General features: G+C 32.5%; 2 protein-coding genes across 3 annotated transcripts in view; both read right to left on the bottom strand.

Moving 5' to 3' along the window:
* LOC133206196 (condensin complex subunit 1-like) overlaps window positions 1-7401 on the bottom strand; it is a 32085-nt gene extending 24684 nt beyond the window's left edge. The window contains exons 1-7 of the mRNA XM_061342132.1: window positions 7384-7401; window positions 2625-2755; window positions 2105-2180; window positions 1671-1729; window positions 1067-1242; window positions 458-600; window positions 167-294 (exon numbers count right to left, since the gene is read on the bottom strand). Coding sequence (XP_061198116.1) covers window positions 167-294; window positions 458-600; window positions 1067-1242; window positions 1671-1729; window positions 2105-2180; window positions 2625-2742 — 700 coding nt within the window. The 5' untranslated portion in view covers window positions 2743-2755; window positions 7384-7401. The remainder of the gene's footprint in view (window positions 1-166; window positions 295-457; window positions 601-1066; window positions 1243-1670; window positions 1730-2104; window positions 2181-2624; window positions 2756-7383) is intronic.
* An 11672-nt stretch (window positions 7402-19073) lies between these two features.
* The window catches only part of LOC133206197 (calmodulin-binding transcription activator 1-like), a 29414-nt gene continuing 24218 nt past the window's right edge, over window positions 19074-24269 (bottom strand). The window contains exons 20-21 of one of the 2 annotated variants that reach the window (XM_061342134.1): window positions 23657-23677; window positions 22746-22828 (exon numbers count right to left, since the gene is read on the bottom strand). In XM_061342134.1, the coding sequence (XP_061198118.1) occupies window positions 23662-23677 (16 nt within the window). In that variant the 3' untranslated portion in view covers window positions 22746-22828; window positions 23657-23661. Of the gene's footprint in view, window positions 22829-23656; window positions 23678-24269 lie in introns of both variants that reach the window. The other variant, XM_061342133.1, reaches the window with a different exon arrangement.

Below are 24269 nucleotides of genomic sequence, written 5' to 3' on the forward strand. Positions count from 1 at the left end.
GAACACGAATTTCCGGATTAATGAGACAGAATAACCTAGAAAAAATGGGTTCTCCAAAAATATTGTCCGGAAGGTGAACCGTCCAGATAAATGGCGTCCGGATAAACGCGGTACCACTGTATATATGTATGTTAATTTGTCTCTGATAAATGTTGACATAACTTACTAAGGCCATGGTTGTAACGCTTCACCATGACTCCTACAATGTTAAATATAGCAGTCCTTGTTTCCTTGGCTTTCACATAAACAACAGCAGGATTCTCCAACAGTTTGTAAACTAAATTTGTAACCATGCTAAAAATAAATCACTCATTATTTTAACTTCACACATTTCTTGTGGCGTGAATTCATGTCTGAAAATACATGTTAATGCATAGGATAACATCTTACAAAGCTGTTGCATATGTTAATACCATCCAATAGCTGGATCTCATGACTGGAGGATCCAAAATCTTACTTGACAAACTCTGCTTCTGCTATGGGTGGATCCCATAACCTCAGAATGTTCAGAGACACAAGATGCAGCAAAGCCTTCACTCCATTTTCTCTCTCCACCTCCCAATCTATAGCCATATCTGTGGATTTCTTGTTCTTACGACCCTGAAAATTTTTGTTACATGTACATAAACAAAATAAAATCAAACCTCATTATCTCAAACATGTTGCAATTACATATTCATGTATAAATTTACAGTCAAACCTTGTTATCTCGAACTCAATAGGACCAAGAAAAAACTTCGAAATATTGAGGGTGAAATACATAAAAATAAGTGGCTGGGACTTCCAAACAACTTTGACATATCCATGGGTACACATATTTGAGATACATGAATCGGTGTGCCAGATACCGAATTTCAACTGTATTTCTGTGACCAAATATCACTTCTGTATGATAAATGTTCCATTTAAGAATATATAGTAACTAAATGTTGTTTTAACAATATCCAAGACTTCAGCATATTTGTATTCAGTTTATTTCCTTCAGTGACATCATTAAATACTTATAAAACCAATAAAGAACTAATTACACAAGTTATTAAAAATGTCTATCTATGAGCCTTTTTACCTTTCCAGTGGTAATGACATCTGACTTCTCTTTACTGTCATCTTCAAACATTTCCATGAATTGACAGAGCAGGTAACATAACATCTTGACCTGGTTCAGGTGAGAAAGACGTGACCCTGGCTCTAATGATGTATCCTCCAACACACTTGCTACTTCTGTAGCCAGCGATTTGGCAACTGAAATAATATTTTCAAGTCTATGCAAACTGAATTCCTTAGCTTTAATCTTTTTCTTTTTAATATGTACAGTAAGTAGTTCCTAACCAGTAGAGAAAATCAAAATATGCAAGTCTTCACAATTACTATGTGTACACAGCCCAAACACTAAAAAGCACATCTTTAGAAGCATGTCTACCTAATTTTACATATACATGTATATATGTAAATAACTCACAGACATATACCTCAAAAAGATCAATAAACTAAGCTAATGTATTCAAAATTTTACATACACATGTACTACATTGTACAATTAGCACTTTCTTTTCTTAAAGATTTACAATTTTTCTTCCACATCTTCATACAAAATTTTTTATAATACACTCTATATCTGAAGGATATATCAGACCTAAGGGTTTGGACTTGTGGGTCTGTGATTGTTTTACCTTTCAGAAGTAGCTGCCAGGCATCCTCTTTTAAATCAGGCTGTACATCTTTTCTTAAACTATAAAATAAATATATTAAGAACATGTATAGATATGAATCATTTCCAAAATACTAATCTCCTATAGAAATATTACAAATTTCCTCACTCATTTGTGAATGAATCCTTTTTCTCAGCTGGCACACTAAGGTTAATAAATTTGATATTGAAAGAGAAACCAACATAACTAAAACATTAAACATTGTACATGAGACAATAATAAAAACACAGTAAGCATAAATTCTAAAGTACCCCTCCCCCCTTCCCAAAAAAGGTTGAAAAAAGATATAACAACAATGCTGCTATAAACCTTTTAAAGTATTAGATATCTACATGTTCACACCTTTTTTTCCAGAATCCAGAAAAGGTATGATAACAGTTGAATGATGGTCTTACCAAAGTATACTGAAGAAAACATCAAAATTTTCCAGCAAACATTTTGCTCCATTGACACGGAAACTGCTCTTTAGAGCTTTAAAAAAAAAATAACAACTATCTTAGTTAATAAGTATGAGCACAGAACATCGGAGATCATGAAACATCCATTGGAAATTTGGAAAATAGTTATTTTATCAGCATACTGATTGCCGTGGTCACTATCTCAAATTCAATGCCAAGTTTTGGGTAAAGGAACATTTACAATGTATTGTATGTGCTAAATTACAAACTTTCACATTGTGCTGTTTCAAATTTTAAGTTAAACAAGGTACATGTATTAAATACCTTGTCTTCTGTCCATTTCAATAAATTAAAATACCTCAAACATCCTACATTGAAAGGTACATATAAGAAAGCATAAACATTTACAAAATGTTGATGAGTTAATAAATTTGAGACATTTTTGCATATTGTTAACAGTTCCATCATATTTCTGTATAAGGTAAGGAATGTTAAAAATTGAATTATGTCCAGTTACCTTGTAGACTGCCTGGGATTTCCCTGAATGACAAAACCTCATCAACAACATACTGATTGATTTGTGTCTTATTTAGAAGGTCATCCTTGGTGGAGGGAATTATAAACTCAAAATTCATCTTGATAGAATTTCTGAAAGAAACAACATAAAAATAACTAGTAAGACCATCTTTATATAATTGTTTGGTTGCCCTCCCCCAACTGACTGCCTTAAAATGGTCGACTCAAAACTTTTTTTAACCTCCAGGAAGCAATTTTTTTTTCTTATGCATTGCGGAAAAAAAGATTTTGAAAATTCAGCATTGATTTTGAAATTTCCTTTGAAAAAAAAAAATTCTCACCTACCTACCGACTCAATTTTCTCATCCTGAGTCGGGAGAGGGCAAACAAACATTATTTTAAAGTTGGCCTAAAATTAAAAACTTATCCCTTATACTTCAGCGTTGCCCCTAGGAATTGAAATAACAGGGGACATTTAAAAAGTAGGGGGTTTGGGGTTCCTCCTCTAACGCGATTGAGGGGGAATACCAGAATAACCAGGGGATTACATCATTATGGGCAGAGAAATTCCCCGGATCCCGGGTCATAGGGACAACCCAGCACTTGCAGAGTCAGGAAAAAACTAGAAATATGTCCATAGAACATGAATGCCCCGCCGAGGGTATATTAGTAATGCAACATGAAAATTTGTATTAGTGTATAAAATTTGATGAGAATATCTTGAATAGTTTCTTTAAAATTGAAATTGAAATCTAAAAAGTTGGATATAGATGATAAATTCTCGCCAAATTATGTATAAGTGCACAAACTTACATAAATATATCTTATTAAATGGTTTCTTTAAAATTAAGCAAAATGTAAATCTAAAAAAAGTGAGGTCAAGGTCACAGAAAAGTTCAAGGTCAAAGGTTTTTGATGCAGTTGAATACTTGTCACAAATACGTATCAGCATATTTAAATTTGATAAAAATATTTTGAATGGTTTATTTAAAACTGAGCTAAACACTAATTTAAAATAAATGAAGTTCAGGTCAAAGAAAAGGTCAAGGTCCAAAAAAGTTGATGCAGTTGAAAAGGTTACATCAGTATATATTAGCATATGAAGTTAGATAAAAATATTATGCAAGTTTTCTTTAAAACTGAGTTAAACACAAATTGAGAAAAGTGAGGTCAAGGTCAAAGGAAAGGTCAAGGTCAAAAATATTGATGCAGTTGAATAGCTTATATAAGTATGTATCAGCATATGAAGTTTGACACTAATTTAAGAAAAGTGAGGCCAAGGTCAAAGGAATGGTCAAGGTCAAAAAATGTTGATGCAGTTGAATAGCTCTCGTCAGTATGTATTAACATATGAAGTTTGATAACACTGTATTGAATGGTATCTTTAAAACTGAGCTAAACACTAATTTAAGAAAAGTGAGGTCAAAGTCAAAGGAAAGGTCAAGGTCAAAAAATATTGATGCAGTTGAATAGCTCTCATCAGTATGTGTCAGCATATAAAGTTTGATAAAAATATCTTGAATGATTTCATTAAAACTGAGCTAAACACAAATTTAAGAAAAGTGAGGTCAAGGGAATGACCAAGGTCAAAAAATGTTGATGCAGTTGCAAAGCTCTCATCAATATCTATCAGCATATGAAGTTTGATAAAAATATCTTGGATAGTTACTTTGAAACTGAGCTTCGAACAGAGCTAAATGCAAAGTGTGACTGAAAGACAGATGGAAGGTCAGAAGACGGATGAGACAAACACTATATGCCCCGGCCATATTCATGGCAGGGCATAAAAAAAATCTGTGATTGAGACTGGGTGATCTACTTATTAGGATAAAGGTGAACTAAGGTTCATCCACCAGCCTTTGCTTGTAGGAATAATGTAGGTAAACTGAGGTTCATCCACCAGCCTTAGCTTATAGGAATGATGAAGGTAAACCGAGAATCATCCTCCAGCCTTAGCTTGTAGGAATGATGAAGGTAAACTGAGGTTCATCCAATGGGAATGGTTTTAATACCGATTCAATTGGGAAAAATAGTGTCGAAATAGAACAAATTGGAAATTTTCTATCATATCAATATATGCTGTTTGTTTATATAACACTTATTCTAAACTCAATATAATTCATGTTTTAAATCATAAAGAACAAGTATTCATTGTTTTACATATTAATGAATCTTCTTTTAACATTTTCATGCTTTCAAGTTGTCAATTATGACAGACACTAGGCTTTCTATAACACATCTTGTGGCCATATTAAGGGCTCTCTCCTTTAAGAGGAAGTGAAGATTTAATCCCTTTGTACAGCTTTTCACTGGAAAAGAATTACAATGTCATTGCAGTCTGTTTCTCTGTGGTAAATGAATTAGAAATTTTTAGTTTCAAAACTGGGGAAAAAATGCTTTTTTGGCATTGGAAATGGTTCAATTTATTGGTTCCAGTCATATATAAAAAAAAAAAACAACAAAAAAACAATGCTTACATTACCATGTTGCCAGGACTCACAATTATCTTTTTTCCTACTTGTCCATTCAGACAATGTCCATGGAATTTACTTGTCCAATATAACTTTACAGTTGTCAGAGAATTTTTCAATAGAGGACTAATAAACAACGAAACATACTGTATTATCTGATATAAAATATGTGATCTACTCATTGGGTCTATTTTGTAAATATATTGATAAAGTGTTAACACCAAACATGTAATCCCTGTTTCAGCTATTTTATCCACCACTAATACCCATGGCTTCATTGGTTCTAGGCTACCACTGAAGTTCAAAATCAAAAGTTAGGAGCAAATCACACTTTGATCCTGATTGAGTTCGACAACTGAGATAGAAATTCATTAGGACAATCATGTGAACTTTAAACTTACACACTACTGTCAATTTTAAATTTACTTACACCTGCCAATTTTAAATCTCCAGCGAAAAGTTGAGATCACTTTAGTCTTTTTCATTTTTTGAAGATTTCTTCACAGGAAAACCACTTGTCTGATCAGACAAATGCCCAGCAATATTCACTTGTCCAAGAAAATTTTCAACTGGTACAGGACAATCAGACAAATATAAATGTTGAGCCAAGGATCACTCCAGAAAATATGTTGCTTTCTATGCTATGCCAATGAGACAAACTGAAGCAATTATCACCTAAGAGTGTAATTGTAGTGGGCATCAAATGTAAATTTATATCTCCGATTTAAAACTGTTGACCTTTTTTGTGAGCTAGTAAACTATAGATTAAGCTTATGTCTACCTTCTTCAAGATCATAACAAAAACGCTTATCTTTCCTAACAGTATCATATCAAGTTTAAAGCTGAACACGCTTCGTAAAAAGAATCTGTCCGCCATATTCGAATGGACTCACGCTATATCTGAGAGCCACTATATATAGAGCCGCTCACTTGGTCACTGTTCAGTGTAATCAATTGTCACCGGTGTAGATGGACATATGCTATACAGCACTTGGTAGTGACAAAAAATACTGTGTGCTTCTTCTAATGCAGGATAGTAAGATACCAAAGGGATTTACAACAGTTGCACAGGTCAGTGCAGCGTACACAAACAAACACAAATATAAGCAATTGCAATGAAATGTAAACAAAAGTAATGCAAGATAACCAGCACGAACACGGGTCGCCATTCCACGCCGATACCAGTGACAATAAAGCAGTCAGGTGTAACGAATGCAAAGAGTATACCCTGGTGCTGGTATCTTAGATAGTAAGATCGAAAATGGCATATGCCTATTTACGAGTCGTGTTCAGCTTTAATGTACAGGTCCAGTACAATCAATACATTTAGCTACGTAACTAAAATTACCTACCGTAGCTTTATTTACCTACATCAGGTAGCTTTATTTAGCTATTTCCAGGCAATTTTTCACAATTTTGCTTTTTATTTTAAAAAGAAAAAAATTCACAAGTAAATGTCTATTAATAATTATTCTAGGTATTATTTAAAAGGCAATCTAAAGCAGAGATAGTTTTAACATTGCTGCGTTTGAACACTTATAAGGATGTATTTCCATTGTTTAACTGTACTCCAACTTGTGTGCGATGAGGAGTGGATAAGTATGATTTCTTCACATTGTGCTCATGTTAACCAAAACTGGATTTCTTTGTTATTTCACTCAAGAAGTAACTGTTAGGTCACACATTAACTGTTGTATATAGCCCCAAAACTTTTAGAACTTTGATTGCAATTGCACAGAAAAGACAAATCTCCAAGAGTGATTTTTTCATGATTTTTTTTCATACGAGTTCAAAGTTGAAAATTATCACTGCATCAAAGTGCAATTTTCTGCACTTTCTGAGAAAAATGTAATTTAAGAAATAAGTTTGATTTGGTAGCTAAATAAAGCTACTTCAGGTAGGTAAATAAAGCTTTGTAGGTAATTCAAGCTACGTAGCTAAATCTAGTGATTGTACCAGACCTGATGTACAAACAACATATTTACACATTTCTCTTTACAAACTCGAACTGTCGACAAATTAGTGCCTGAAACATGTCAAACGGGGCCGGGAAGTCAGTTGGAGGATAAAATCAAATTCAGTTTCATCAACTTATGTGTATATTACAAAGTGTCATACATTTGATCTAAGTCAATACATAGGGATGATTTCTCTAGAATTTCCGTTCTGAGAGACTGGACTTAATAACTCTGTCACACAAAGCAACAAAGAAAATATTGGAAAATAAGATTCTATAGTTTTCATTTGTGACAACATATGGGATTAAAATCCATTTTGCTTTTGTTTTACCTGGAGGAACTCTGCTCTATCAGTCTATGTAAACATCAACTCATCTTTCAAAATAGAGCGCTTAAAATTTCTTGCGCATGCGTTGACAGGAAGTGCTGCAAATTTGTCAAGTCGTCCTTCTTTAATTCGTAAATTCATTGCACTTCATCATACAAAATTAAAATATAAGTTTCAAATGTAAGTCAAACGCAATGAAACATGGCATGATGCGTTTATAATCTGAAAGATAATATATATTTATTTATTATTCCAAATCGGGGCCATTTTGAGCATATTACATACATGATATATAACATATAAGTATAATAATTATTCACAAAATGTGATAATAGTAATATTCAGCATATTCTTAATACATATACTTAGTCAATTTACTCATGGTTCATAAGTTGAGATAATTGTTAACATGTACAATTTAAAATACACATTGTAAAGTATAAACAAGTACCACCGTGTACCATAATGCAAAAAAGCCAGAGATATATACAAAAATATATACTGAATAGATATATTCCACTAAATTGCAAAAGATACCACGGGACAGTGCATTGGTACTTTATAAGTCACCATATTTGCATATCTTATGACCAAACTAATATTTATTGAGTGTTAAAAGTATACAATTGTTAAATTCTATATGCATGTAGAAAACACATTATATTTCTCCCTTGATCAATTCACAAAGGGATTTAAGAACATCATAATTTTCACAATTCAATATCGGTATTCCATATTAATTTGTTCAAGTTATCAAGAAGTAAAATTTGTTTACAATGTTGTTGTATACTTTCATACATATTTTTTCTAAGTAAACTATATTTTGGATATTCAAAGAGTAAATGAATTTCATCTCCAACTCGGTGAGAAGAACAATTTCTACAAGTTCTTAGTTGTCTGGGAATCCCTAAGTAACGACCTCGTTCTATTGGTAAATTATGTGCTGATGTCCGCAACCTTGTAAGTACTTTGCGTTGTTCAGGTGATAACAGTGCTAGGTAATTTAAAAAAAAAAACAAATTAGTTTTAAAATTTATATAAGTTTCAAGTTTTCCTTTTTGTAAATTTCTCATGTTGTACCATTCATTTGTGTAATGATTATATAATAATTCTTTGCATTTTTTTCTTGAAATATAAGGGTTTATTTATGGTAATAATATGGTTAAACCCAGCAATTTGAAGAAATTTACATACTGTACCATACCATGAATGCGATTCACATGTATTAGCATTAAGCTTACTTTGAAGGTATGCTGTATTTAATAATGGGAAAGAAGTCCCAAGTTTTTCTAGTCTATTCACATAGTTCATTATATTTTTTACAACATCAAGGTGTAATGGAAATCTACCAAGTTCTGACAAAGTTGCAAAATTTGAGCACTTTCTATGAAGACCTAAAATAAATTTACAAAATTTCATATGGAGATTTTCACACTTTAGTTTGGAGTAAAAATCATGCAAAGATATAGTGTTGCGGTTAAACAAAGATGGGCTATTTAAGATTCCCCAAATCTCACTGCCATAGAGTAATATTGGTTTGATAGTGTGATCAAAGACATGAAGAGATTTTCTAATGCTTGGTTGTAATGATAAAATATCTTTCTGCACACATTCTATTTCTTTACTTTCAAAAATAAAATTATGTTTAAGAGTTCTTCCCGCTTTATTGAAGATTCATAAAACCTTACTTTTATTAGTATTAACTTTTAATATGCATTGAGGCTTAGACAGTGAAATTTCCATATGGAATGCACTATCCCAATTCATCATATTGCCCTTACAGCAGCACATAGGATAGCTAACCTAGTATTTTTAATTTAGCCCCCCCCCCCCCTTAAAAAAACTATTGTGCGATAATGCTCTACATTTTTTTTTTTGTATAAAGAATAGTCAGGCATGGGACTGGAAGAAGAAGAAGACATATCCAAAGTCCTTTTCTTAGGCTTGAGAGCAAATATTATAACCGGCGGTGTGTATGATGCGTATATGTTATTAAAGGTAAACTAATTTCTTTAGATGCTTTTGTCTCCTTCTCATCATGTTTTAAATGTACAGATATAGGAACATATATAATTGGAACACATACATTGTTATTTCTTCAGCATACATGTTCAACTTGAATGTCTTAAATTGTATACTCCCTCTATGGGTCGAATGGCTATTATAAATGATCTGTAGTTGTAGATAAATTAATTAAAAGACCCGCCGCTGTCTTCATGGTTTTCTGGCATGCAGAAAAAATAAAGACTCTAATTACCAGGTAATAGACATAGTAACAGATGTCTGTCTGGTTTTAAATTGTTTGCACAAGCAAGGCTGGTTAATCACGCTCAATTATTTACAATATTCTTAAGGGTGTCTGTTATCGACTGATAAAGTGCCTAGCTTGTATTAATTTAAGGTAATAACTGTCCTTGTCGGATATTTAAAGTTGTACTTACCGGCATTATATTCAAAGACAAACGGACACGTAGTATCGTTTTTCAAGAGGGGAAAGGGGCAGCTAGAGAAAAAATAATTTACAAGAGAAATTAAAACAAACAAACAAACAAAAAAAAAAAAACAAAAAAAAAAAAAGAACAAAAAAAAACAAAATTCCCAAACGTAGTATCGTTTTTCAAGAGGGGAAGGGGGCAGCTAGAGAAAAAATAATTTACAAGAGAAATTAAAACAAACAAAAAAAAAGAACAAAAAACAAAATTCCCAAACTCGAAAGTGAAATCTTTTCGGAAAGGGGTGGGTGGGGGTGGGGTATCTCTCATTTTGGACAAAGAATTTTTTCAGTACTATAGAGAGTGAGGATCCAGGCTTTCTCCAACAAGGAAGAGGAACCAATCCGCCAACATATTTTTCTTTTGGTAAACGCTATACAAACATAATTCATACCAAACTAAGACACAACTGTTTACTTAATTATGATCTTTATAAACGAAATATTATCGATAATCCTTTTTGTTCATGTGGTAAATACGAAGATGTTTATCATTTCTTTTTTGCATGTAGAAATTATCCAAATGCTAGAAATAAGCTTTTTAACCGCCTGTTTTTGCTTGACGAGTTGGTCAATATTGACACAAATTTGTTACTTTGGGGTGACACAGATTTGCCTCTACAAACTAATCACACAATATTTGCTGCTGTCCATAAATTTATTGATGAAACCTGTAGATTTTAAATTGCTATGTTATTGAACAGAACTTTCAATCATGTTACTTGTTAAATTAATATTTCTATGCAATTTTTTTTTCTTTGCATGACAATTGTTATATTTAAGGAGAGGAACCAGTAAGTTGTAAGAACTTGTTTCCGATCCATTTGCTTATGTCAATAAAATATGTTCAAAACAAAAAAACAAAACAGAGGAACCAAACTTGGAATAAAAATTTCCATTGGAAATTTAAAGCAAAAGACTTTACGCCAAAATGTAGAGGAGGGATGGAGTCGCGGGTCTAACAGAAATATCGAAGAGAAGAATCTGCATGCGTCATCATCTAAAATCAAAACCAACCCCTGAAATAAAATAATAAAATTTAAAAAATAATAATAATAATAAAAATAAATAAATACATTGAAAATATACTACATTAGTTTTCGTTCGCTAGCCAGAGAGAGAGAATTCGAAGGGGGGATTTTTTTTTAAAATCAAAATGTCCATGACAGGACTTAAGTGACTATAAATAACATTTTTGATAAAAAAAATAATAAATCCTCATTTTATTGACCAAAAGGGTATCTTTCTATTATAAGATCGAATCTCTTTATCAGCGTCAAGTAACATATATATTAAAATTTAGATCATGTTCTTGTGAAAAAAAAAAGTAGAAGAAGAAATTATGAATAAGAGCTAGATTATATATTCTCTCTCTCTCTGCATTTATTACATTTTCAACAGTGAAATACTGTGATTTATTTATTGAATAAAAGTGATATTCTCTCACAGTGAGAAAGGAAAGGATACCAAAATGACATTCTGTCACAGTGTGAAAAGGATATCAAAGTAAGTAAAAAATAATTTGTGGCCTGTCATAAGATATAGTAACTAAACCATCTTGATAGAGGCTAAAACTACCACTTTTCCCCCAAATATGTGGCTAAAATCCATGATACTGTTTTCAGTCTCACTACTGCTTAGCTATGACTTCTCAACTAATAACGTCGTGGCCTATGACACTGTGTTAAGAAAAGACAGAGGCAAAGGGAAAATTAAAAAAAAAATGTAATAAACAGAAAATTCAATGTTTTGAAGTTGGAGATGGAATTTATTTCACTTGAGAGACATGATTTTTTTTTATATTTTCTCTTGTGCTTTGCACTCGTAAAAATATCAAAAAATCCTGTCCCATGAGTGAAATAAATTCCACATCCAACTACAAAACATTGAATATCCTCTATTTATTATCTCATATACTAGCATGGAGTAAATAAAAAAAAAAAAACTTTCCACACATGCATGTCAATAACCGCAGTTTCCTTTAGGCCTATATACCAATACAATCAGTTCCCCGTTCAAACTTGAACTAGTCCATGGATACTTAGACAAATTAACAAAAGAAAAAAAAATCTATGCAATGATTTATTTATGCATCATAGAATAATAGATAAATGTTCATTTTATCAATTTACATCTTTCATCGTTTTATTGGTGTAATTTGTAACTAACAGTTCAATCACATCACTGTAACCACGGACTTCGCAGCAGCGACCTGTCTTCAAAACTGCTGTCCAAGAAGTTCAACTCGATCCTCTTCTTTTTTCAGATCCTCTTCAAATTCTTTTGAGTGCAGTGTCATTGTAACTAAGCTTGGGAGAATCACTGAGGACTTTAGATGAGATAGAAACAGGGACTGTTTCCCGTGTCTGACGATCACTCCGAGTCCAGACTCATTCTTCTTCAATGTAAGTCTCTTCTTCAGTCACGTGCTCGTCTTCTAATTCCTCATCCTCACCAAACAGTTTGAAGCGAAGGTCTTTGACTTCCTCTTTCTTCAGCAGTGAGTATTCGTAGTAAGCGTTCATCAGACCTTCTAGGGTGATGATCTTCATCCTTAGCCTGTATCGGAAGGCCTTGTTGTTAGTCTGTACTGCCTGGTGATAGCGAGCTTCGAGGCACATAAGCCTCTCGTTCAGGATGTAGACTTGCTGATGAGCCCTCTGTAATCGCTTCTCTGCCTCACTGAGATCAGCGTACATGTTGAACTTGTACATACAAGACATCGTTCTAGTTTGAGAGATTGACTGAAATTGACGAAAAGATAGTCAGATCCTTGTTTTTATACAATACAGATGTCTACTCAGACGGTTATTCACTCCTCATCTGAAAAGCAGACACGATTATAAGTAATCACCAGATGTCTGTCGATCGGTACCGAAAATGTTTTTGTAAGCAAGGCTAATTAAATTAATTACCGATCATGCCTGTTATCGATTTATAATTGCCTCTTGATAAAATTATGACAGTAAGATAAAAATCGTACTAGAAAGATGTCATCGAATAAGTGAGATAATTGGGTGTTGACACTCATCAACGGTTTATCGCTAATCATATCAAAAAATGCAAATTGCACTTTTATATACATTTCAGGACACTTGCTATAAAAAAAAATTGGTACATATATTTTTTATTCGTTTTTGTTTGTAAATGATGCAAATTAATATGAAATTCCTAAAATACGAAGAAATTGTAAATTATCTATGATGTTTAAAATTTACACTTTTTGCTGTTCCCTTCTTAAATGTTTACATTTATTAAAAAAAATAATAAAATCACTTTAAAGTACTTTATTAAGAATGGTTGAAAAGAAGAATGAAAACTACATCGGACCGAATGTATTCACTTTACGTAAATAAACAATGAATCTGCATCTACATGTAGTTTCATGATTTTAGGATAAAGTTTTTGTTTGGTGCAAATGGCCTTAACTATTAATTTTTACTTATATACATAATTACTCTATTTAGAAGAAAAGGCACAAAAAATACAAAGAAAGAGAAAAAAGCCTGTGTCCTTTGTTTTTATGCTGTTATATGATCAGAGCGAGATGAAATTATTTTTCTTCATATTATTAATTGGGTATTTAACTTTAACAAGACATTGAAATAGATGAGTGCTGTGGTTTTGAACACTAAATATTAGATTAGACCTCTCAGTACTTAAAAAAAATTATAGTTGCCATAAAATAAATGGCTGGGAGGAGTATGTGTCAGGAATGGGAGATCATTTTACATATATCTTAAAAATATAGTCTCTCTCTCTCTCTCTCTGTATATATATACATGCAAATAATAAAAGCAATGCAGGTTAAATCCAATTCAATTGTTTGTGATGTCAAGTCAGGCCCGTAGGAAGCAATTTCACTTTGAGGGGGCACAACCATACATTTTCAGTTGGGGAGGCACTATCGACTACCAAAATTCCTTGACAAGCAAAAAAAAGAAAAGAAAAGAAAAAAAGGTCATTAGACGTTTTTATTGAGGGGACACAAGCATATAGTAGATGTGTTTTCTATAGTATTCTATATATCGGCAAAATTATTGGGGGGGGGGCACACCCCCCTCCCCTCCGTGCCCCTTTGGCCATGCAAGTCCAATTTACCTTTTATTTTTTTTTAATGAAAAAAAAAAAATGAAAAGATTGCCAAATAACAAGAGTGAACACCTTATATGCAAGTTAAAATTGTTTGTTTAAGCTACAGTTAATTATATACACAACTTGGGTATGTTACCTATGGTGTCCGGATAGGGCCATTTGCATAAGCTCAACAGCACGTTCAGAAAAATACGCCGTCGCGCTAACACACAAAACGCCGTCACACTAACACACAACACACCATCGCGCTAACACATCATTGAACAACACGCCGTCACGCTAACACAAGTTCGCACAACACGCCGTCGCGCTAACAGAAGTTCGCACAACACGTCGTCGCGCTTATAACACACAACACGCCGTTGCGTTAACACACAACTCGCCGTCGCGCTATCACAAAGTTGTGTCAGCGAGTTGTGTGACAGCGCGACAGCGTGTTGTGTAAAGTTGCGTTAGCGCGACGGCGTTTTGTGTGAAGTTGTGTTAGCGCAACAGCGTGTTGTTTAAAAGCGTGTTAGCGCGACGGCGTGTTGTGTACAAACGCGATGACGTGTTTTGTATAATTGTGTTAGGGTGATGGCGTGTTGTGTGTTAGCGCGATGGCGTGTTTTTCTGAACGCGCTGTTGAGCTTTTGCAAAAGGCCCTATCCGGACACCATAGTTACCTCATATTATGTACATGTAAGTGGTTCAATTCCAGTACAAATGCATGCATAAGTAACCTGTGTTGAAGTTAATTAGACCCCTCCTCCCCCCCCCCCAATAAAAAAAAATCTATTTTCAGATATGAAGCTGTTGAAGAGATGAAGCTGTTTCTGTTTTCACAGGAGACTAAAAAAATCTATATACTGATTGGTACTAGGACACAACACACAAAATATGTGTCCTGGAGCAAAAATTGCCTATAGCCAATTAAAAATCTTCAATACTTGTCTGGACTACAAACCAAAATTCAGAAAACTTTGACAGTTCAGGGGATAACAATATCAGAACTGATGATTAGATAGTATGGTGGCATATTTATGCCATCCAAATAAATTTTGTCAACATAAGATATCGCGTCAAGTCAAGATAACTATCAGGTCAAGTCAAGATAATTTGCTGGTTTTGTCGAGATACACCAACTTCTATCTCGTCTAGTCAAGATAAGCTATCACATTTTTTTGCAATAGCTATCTCGATATGACGAGATTATTTATCTTGTATCCTGACTAAAATTGTTGCGTTGACAAGTACTGCCTCTTCGTAATTGCTGTCACGATAACTGTATATATGTATGTATGTATTTATAAAGATGACGTGTTACGGGTGTTTTAGTCGATTTCCAGTGAAACTGTGCCGATCTCTTTTATTGATTCATCACTGCTATTGAATCAATTTATTTTTTTGTATTTGTCTATTGGAGGAATATAATTTTTAAGAGTTAAAGATTTTTGAATATAAACCGTTTCATAAACTTTCGCCGTTAAATATGAAACAAAACAATCTATTTATTTAATTCGTTGTTTCCATTTTTAGTCTTTTCTAAGTTACTGGAATGGCATAAGTATAACAATTAATACAAAGAGTCAATCATTTATTAAAAACTACCGATTATAATATTATAGCCAAGTATTGATCTCTGTTAAAAACAAAAATCGCTTATTTAATTGAATAGGAAATTTATTGAATTAATAATTGCAAATATTACATGTAATTTTAAAAGCTCATTGCTGTGGTTAACACGTACTTTTATTTTATTTTACTGAAAACAAAGACACGGTTTGAACACACAGTTCCTTTGAAATTATGCGTGCAATACGTATTAGAGTAACATTTTGATAGAAGATATCCACCTATTTCATTGGAAAATGACCTAGGCACCAGTAACACGTTATCTATTTATATACTAGTATATGTACATGTACATATACAGTTATCGAAGAGGCAGTACTTGTCAACACATTAATCTTAGTCATGATACATGATTTATTATCTCGTTATGTCGACATAACTATCACAAAAAAATGTGATAGCTTATCTTAACTAGACGACATAGAAGTTGGTGTATCTCGACAAAACCAGCAAGTTGTCTTGATCTGACGAGATTGCTATCTCGACTTGATGCGATATCTTTCGTTGACAAAAATTATGTGGATGGCATAAATATGCCACCATAAGATAGCTATAGATTTTGCGAAATATATTGATGTTGTCTTGTTATCCATTTTTGTTTTTACAGTTTTCATCTATCATATAATTTAGTGTAATAATGCAGCCAAAAACTACACAAATAACTTGAAATATTTCAGGGTATAAACATATAACTCCAAAATTTGGGATAAAACATTAATGAAATTTGGTAGATATACAGGCCTTAAATGTACCATTTGATTTTGTTATTACAGTTATATAACTCAGATCCAATAATTTTCAAGAAGTCAAAAACTGCAAGAATCATCCAAATTTGACATTTCAGGGGTCATAACTTCCAGCTTAATCTTGTCTACTGATAATTTTCACCCTTGCCAGATTCTTCCTATCTGTTTTTATTTCCGAGATATTAGCAAAAAGCTGCATATCACCCTTAGAGTAACAATAGCCTTGTTTTACATTGGATCAGCATGAAAAATGGAACTTTTGAAGAAGATATGCTTTACATAACAAGAGGCCCATGGGCCACATCGCTCACCTGAGTAACTTTGGCCATGCTGTTCATTACCAGACTTCCCCCTTGTAATACCTAGTGTGGCCCCGCCCTACCCCCGGGGGCCATGATTTGAACAATTTAGAATCTACACTACCCCAGGATGCTTCCACATAAGTTTCAGCTTTTCTGGCTCAGTAGTTCTTGAGAAGATTTTTAAAGATTTTTCCTATATATTTCAATGTAAAACCTGTATTTCCTATTGTGGCCCCGCCCTACCCCCGGGGGTCATGATTTCGCAGCAGTGTTAAGGCGTACTTCGAAGAAATCAACAGAATATAAACGTGTATAAATGCATACCTTTTTAAAATGAATTTAATTTTGTAAAGGTACTACATTATCTTATGACTTTAACATTCTTTGAAATAACATTGTATACCTCGCTCTGAACTGAATTTGGTTTGGTCACGTTATTTGATAGTCACGTGATAAATGCATGTAATGTGTACTGTATGTAGGTCACAAACAAATTTCAATATCGCAAGGGCATACCCTAGTTAAAATTAAAAATCAAAGTAATAGATTGTTTCTACATAACTTGTAGTTTATGGAAAGTGCTGCTGCTTTAAATAGAATTCGCATTTTATTAGTTTAAATTTCATGTTATCTTGCTAATGTCGAAATATGTGTGACCTTTACAAAGTATTTTATGTATTTATTAAGTTATGCTATCGATTTCAGGAAAGCAGCAGCACTTTTCAAGTTAAGGAATATGTCCATTATATGTATTCAAAAAGTGGTCAAGATCTATGAAGTGTATGCCCTTGCGAAAAGGCGATTTAATGAGGCACCTCGGCGTGAAACATGCACACCCTGTAGACAAAAACACGGTAGAATTAATTCAATACATTCTCTCGATAGTTTTTAAATAATGACACTAAACAAATGTTTCAGATTTGTATTAATGGTCTACCTAAGATTTTCAAATAATATTCTGTTTAATAATAAAATGCATTTTTCACTGTGAAAAAATTACTTGATCCGCCTCTCACTGCACAAAAAATGCGTCAAACTTTACCATGATGACGTCATGTCGACAAGTGCATTGCGATCAGTGACTTGTTTATATCTTGCTGTGTGGGATTTAACTAGCGACAAAAATGAATGCAGTGGTAAGTTTTGATGTAGTTCATTACTCTTATGCAGTTTAGATTCGCAAATTATTTCATTTTCTGTTATTGTGAGGAATTGCTATATTTGTGTGATGTCACAGTAAACTTTTCCCGTAAAATTAGGCCCCGCCCCCTTTATGCAGCCTTAACAGAGCTGCGTTGAACAATTTAGAATCTACACTACCCCAGGATGCTTCCACATAAGTTTCAGCTTTTCTGGCCCAGTGGTTCTTAAGAAGAAGATTTTTAATGATTTTTCCTATATATTTCAATGTAAAACTTGGATTCCCTATTGTGGCCCCGCCCTATCCCCGGGGGTCATGATTTTAACAATTTAGAATCTACACTATCCCAGGATGCTTCCACTTAAGTTTCAGCTTTTCTGGCCCAGTGGTTCTTGAGAAGAAGATTTTTTAATGACCCCACCCTATTTTTGTCTTTTCTGGATTATCTCTCCTTGTAAGGGGACTTGGCCCTTTATTTTAACAATTCAAACTCCCCTTCACCCAAGGATACTTTATACCAAGATTGGTTAAAATTGGCCCAGTGGTTCTTGAGAAGAAGTTGAAAATGTGAAAAGTTTACAGACGGACAGACAGACGGATGGACGACGGGTGATCAGAAAAGCTCACTTGAGCTTTCAGCTCAGGTGAGCTAAAAACATGAAAGTCCCAGAAAAAAATGACAAATTAAGTTTCTGGGAAGATTTTTGAAAATGCATGTTAAACTAATAATGCAAATAAAATCTGTCTTATCATCAGAATTTGACATTTCAGGGGCCGTAACTCCAACAAGGGTGCAGAGATCTTGCTAGGTAACTAGACCTTGCCATCCTAAATATATTCACCTCTTGACTATCTTTTCTAATGTCAGAGAAATAAGCAAAAAAAAAAAAAAAAACCCCAAAAAACAACAACAAACAAACAAAAAACAAAACTGCATAAACCCCTTGTTCTATTTATAATTCGGCGTTCTCATTTTTATTCTGATCAAAATGAAAAGTGGATCGTTTGTAGATGTCATCAATTTTTTTTTTAAATCAAGCTTTAAGATGTTTAAAATGTCATAGACTTTGGTTCTGATCACTGTCATGGTCCATACTTATTCAAGAATAAATGATCACTATGTACTCTTTCATATAAAAGCATTACAATCCTGTTACAGAATGAATTTAATTAGCTTTAAGTGACAAAGCTTCTAATGCAGAAAAAAGACAAGAATAAAATGTCAGATCTTCTCCCGCAGAAAGAAAGACAATAAAATGTCTTCTCAGCCAGCATTTCAAGTTTTAAAATACAATAAAAATCAATAAGGGGTCATAAAATTTATTATAGATATCAATAACAGCTGCTACTAAAATGTAATTAACACCAAGTCATCACTTGATAAAAACAATTCTCTGAAAATTCTTACTAGCTTCCGTTGCAAACTTTACATAATACAATTCATGTATTGACAATACAGCTATAACATACTAAGAATGGGAGGGACTCAAAATGCTGAGGGTTTTATCCTCTACATTAAAACTGACTCTTGAAGCAACAAAGACAACATGTATCAAAGGACAAAATATTTTGAAACATTAATATAGACAGTTTGTAACAATTTTTACTCTTAATAAGAAAGCAACTTGATTCTCAAGCATCATACAAAAACAATTCATCATTACAAGTGTACAATTTTGACAAAAAAACTTCATAAAAGTCATATTAGTACTTTTTTACATTTTCTGTTTTAGAAAATACCAAATATTGCCAAGTACAATTTCTCATCACTTCTGTAAGTCGATCACTATTTACTTTTTACTACCAGGGTAATATCTTCTGTATTTGAAAAGTAGTTCAGAGAATGAGATTTTGATTTAGCAAGAGTATGCTGGGATAACTCATGTTGTTATGTCACTTGATACATCTTACTAACATACAACTGGTACTGGCTGTAATACCAAATGTAATATGCCAGATTGTTGCCTCCATTTCCTCCCCTTTTTTAATTCCTACTTTTGCTTAATCCTGATAATTTATTCTTATGAAAAATAGATCAGAACTTTTTAACTAATTAATAGAGGAAAATGCTTTGAACAGTGTTGATAAATGTCCTCACCAGGTGATTATAACTGATATACTGTGTAAAATGTACCCTGGTAAAACAGGTATCTGATTATCCAATCAAGATTCTCCCCTTACATTGTTTATGTACTACTAAGGAAAGAGATTATGGAAAAATTTATTGAGTTAATGTCTACTTCAACCTACTGAAATGATTAAAAATTTCATCTGTAATTTACACATATGAAGTGAAAACATAGTTACAACTTCTTATTTGGTTACTGCTTAAAACTCCTTGCCCAACAAAAATAAACATCACAAATCTCTGTATATATAGCATTTTCAATATTAAAACTGTAAATAACAATAAAATACACAAATCACAATTTAATTGCCTTGGAAAACATGAATACATACATGTATCTTTCTTCTACTTTTGTCTTGAACAAAATAACAATTTACCTAATTCATTACAATGCATCTACAAAAACACTTTGATAATTCAACACTGAGCCAAAAACAAAACACTTAATAATCATCATGTCTTAAGAAAACTACAAAACAGTCTTTTTCTATTTATCACAGCAAGGGTATTTATTTGAAAACTTTCAAAATGACAAGAGTTACATCCCTTTGCATTTTACACCGCAAAGATACCTGTATACTACATGTCTGTACCAGCATTTATTCAATGCATATTTATTTATCTCTGAAGGGTATTTAGTAAGTAAGACATTTGTTGAGAGATAATGTGTATTGAGCAAAATCTAAATTAACACTACTAACATATGGTAAATGAAGGGAATTAACTCTTGTACATCTGAATCCGAGTTTAAATGCATTTTAACCATATAACAAGCAATAATTATTCAAATCATCCTACAATACATCATAATAAATACATGCAAAACCTAAACTAATAAATAAATAAAGGAATATATAGAGTAATTAAATAGGAGACAGGAGGGTACATAGGATTTCTGTCTGGAATGGTCATGGTGAAGGTGGTATATATATAGAGAGGTTCACAAGGTTAAATACTTCAAGGTTATACACTATCTAATCTCTGAAATACTAGTAAGTTATGCTAGAAAACCAAATATCTGGATCTGACACTGCTATTTCTACTTACATTTCACTAACAGATTAAGGTAAATACATTGTACATTGTACAACCAGTAAACTGCAATGCTAAATAACAACAACCAAACAGCTTTAAATATGACGTAATTAACATTTGATTAATTGTGCATCGCTGACTTTTTGAGGAATGACAAAATGCCACAGTTGTACATACATTTTGTATTTCTTGTAATTTTTGCCATATAAAACATAACCTAAAATTCAAAACGCAAGATGAACAGATATTAAAATACAATGCTAATAAAGAAGTATTATTTTTTGGAGGGTGAAATAGATTAAGTGCCCTATCCTAACATACAAATCAACGATTTCATACACTGGATATCTCTCAAAAACATCATTTAAAGTTGGTATTTTGGATCACTCAATATTTTGGAAAAAGCTGCTCAATTGAACATGAGATATGTAAAAAAAAAAATTACTAAAGAACAAAAAATATCAAATTGTATCAAATAAATGTTCAACAACAAAATAAACAAAATGATGCAATAATTAAACAAATAAAGTAAGATAAATAATCAATAAAAATATATAACAAATTCAAAAGCCTATTCATGCACTAAATGTACTCAGTCATTTCACATCTATGGACATTGATCAAACTCTTAATACATATCTATATATATTTATATTAAAAAAGGCAAATGAGAATTTTAACAGTAGTTGCATTAAGTACTTTCCTAGAAAGTTTAAATGTTGTTCACTTTGCATTCACAACTGTTACATCATCACCTCATCATTGTAAAGAAAATTTTACTACATGCCATAGAACAATATAAACAATTTAAGCCTTCTCCAAATTTCTTACTTCTATTGTGGAATATAAATTAAAGCTAGTATCTGTAGTTAAAAAAAAAAATTAAAACAAACATAGAGGCACATTTCACTATGTCTCAACCAAACTATCATTGTAATATACTGATCTTTATACGCAAGGGCATAAATTTTGTAATGTATAAAAAATGGGAATATTTTATTTAAATATTAACGGAATACTGAACATTGAAGGAACAGCAGTTAATTCCTAAGGCCAAAAATAAAAAAAATGAATAATAATAATAAGACGGAGGGATGAATATTAATACTGACAAAACTAAGACACCAATAAGAATATTTTCCGCATCTCAATTTTATAAATCTCTCTGATTCCACCTTCTATGATTGTAATTTGAAAACTACCTACAGTCATTGTCTGAATAGTAATTATAAAAAGACCCCAATTTCTACACTAACAAGAAGAAAAATACACGTACTTGATCCAATTCTATTTGTTTAAAATGAACATTCATCACCAAAATTTTAAAAGGAAATAGTTGGAAGAAGGCTCAAGAAACTTGAAAATCTATTAACTAATTTAGCACAAAGCAAAGACAATACCAGAGAAATTTCATTGTTCTTTCAAGCTTAAGCCAGCATTTTTAAGCTGCTATACTTTCTGACTTGCATACATAAATTAACCAAAAACTTGTTCAAAATATACATGTATTTGGCATTGCCTTCTAAGCTACTTAGTTGGAATATATATCACTGACAAACTCCAGTGAAATACACACTGATAATCTCACAAACATATGATATTAAGAGCTAAAATAGACTGGAAAGTCAAATCAAAGTAGTATTTAGATACAACTTTTTTGTATCTGGAAGAATGATTTCTTACAGACAAAAAAAAATATCCGAAAGTCTAGTAAAGAAGGGCAATGAAAATGGAACAATTATGAATGTAATGATAGGAGATTCCTTGGTCACCATGAGTTATCTGTCCCTTGTTTGATTGCTGTTCTCTTGCTGCTCGTCCCCTCCATCAGGTGGCGTTTTATCGTCTGGCTGTTTTGTTGTGTCGGATATTGTGTTGTTTTGGTCTGGAGGAGAGCTACAAAATCATAACATAAATACATGTACTACTATATATAATATATATTAATTTATATTGCACTATATCATTAGCGAGATGGGGGTGTAAAATACATAGTTTACCTTTTATAATGAAGTTTTAATTATGTATTTTAAGAATCAAGATGTGCATAAATTCTTATATAAGTTAAAAAAAAATGTTACATTAGGGGGAATAGTAGAAAAATGTATTTTCTAATATTAGCATAAGTTATATGTATTTGTAGTGATGGTTTTACTCCAGTCTACATTTGTATGTACATGTGCTTATCTATTCAATAAATAAATGTAGCTTGCCTTAAAATAGGCACTACAGTAGCATCTTTTTGTGTGCTTCAAAAGAGAATCCCCCCAAGACTCAACAGAAATGTGCTAAGTGCTTTCAATGAATAAGAAATCTCTAAAGCTCTACTTGGTACAACTCTGATATAATCTGAATTCCATTTCTTTTCTATATTGTTACTATTTGCATGAAATTTCTTCATAACAATGGAAAATGAAAAAAAAAGTCAGAGAATTGCATTAAATTTGAATTTTGCAGTAGTAAAATAGCTAGATGAAATTGCTAAAAGCTTGCTCATGTGAATGATTTAAATTCATATATCATGAAGCCTAATAAAACCTTGCATTTAGTAAAATACTATCACTTCACAGGAAGATAGGCACACTTGAAGCTTTAAGTCTATAGAATGCACACTTATGTGTGTTAAAAGAGAAAAAGATTTTCTAAGCCCGAGGTCTATAAATTAAGTGCACAGTGAAGGGTGTTAAGCATAAAACAAATGCTAAGATAGGCACAAAAATATACCTTGTTCAATGCATAACAATTCTGAAACAGAATATTTCCATAGTGTTAACTATACAACATGCCACTCGCAAAATGGGAAAATGTCAACATGCAAGAGTGATCCGCAACAAGGCATCAGGGAGGAATGAGAGATGATTACTCTAGCTTTAGTGACACAACATTCTATGTCATCAACCTAGTAAATGTCTTTATTGAATTAGAATTGGAAGTCTGCTGACAATAAGTATTATAAAAAGCCCTGTCACTCTGGTCTTGACTATCTTATGGCAGAGTAAAATTCAAAGGTTGTTAAAGTTTGCAATAAACAATTTCTGCTGAAATTTCTACAAACTGTACGATGACAGAGACTTGTCTTCAATTACAGACATAATAAGGACAACAGAAATGAGATAAAAAAGGTTATATTGTCAAGGTCAAATGAGAGACATAACAAATATAGTTAACAACAGTGATTAGACGACAATTAACATTAGTTACCTACCCTGCGAACATGCACAAACTTCCACAGCTCACTACTGTGCATTAAAGGTCAAGAGTTCACACAGTTTTAATAAGGTTTTCTTTATGATGAAGTGACTTTGTCAATGGCTCATTATTCTAAACCTGATTTTCA

Source organism: Saccostrea echinata, unplaced genomic scaffold, assembly GCF_033153115.1.
Source record: "Saccostrea echinata isolate AGI-Se365-2 ecotype Australia unplaced genomic scaffold, CSIRO_AGI_Sech_v1 ptg000054l, whole genome shotgun sequence".
NCBI lineage: Eukaryota > Metazoa > Mollusca > Bivalvia > Ostreida > Ostreidae > Saccostrea > Saccostrea echinata.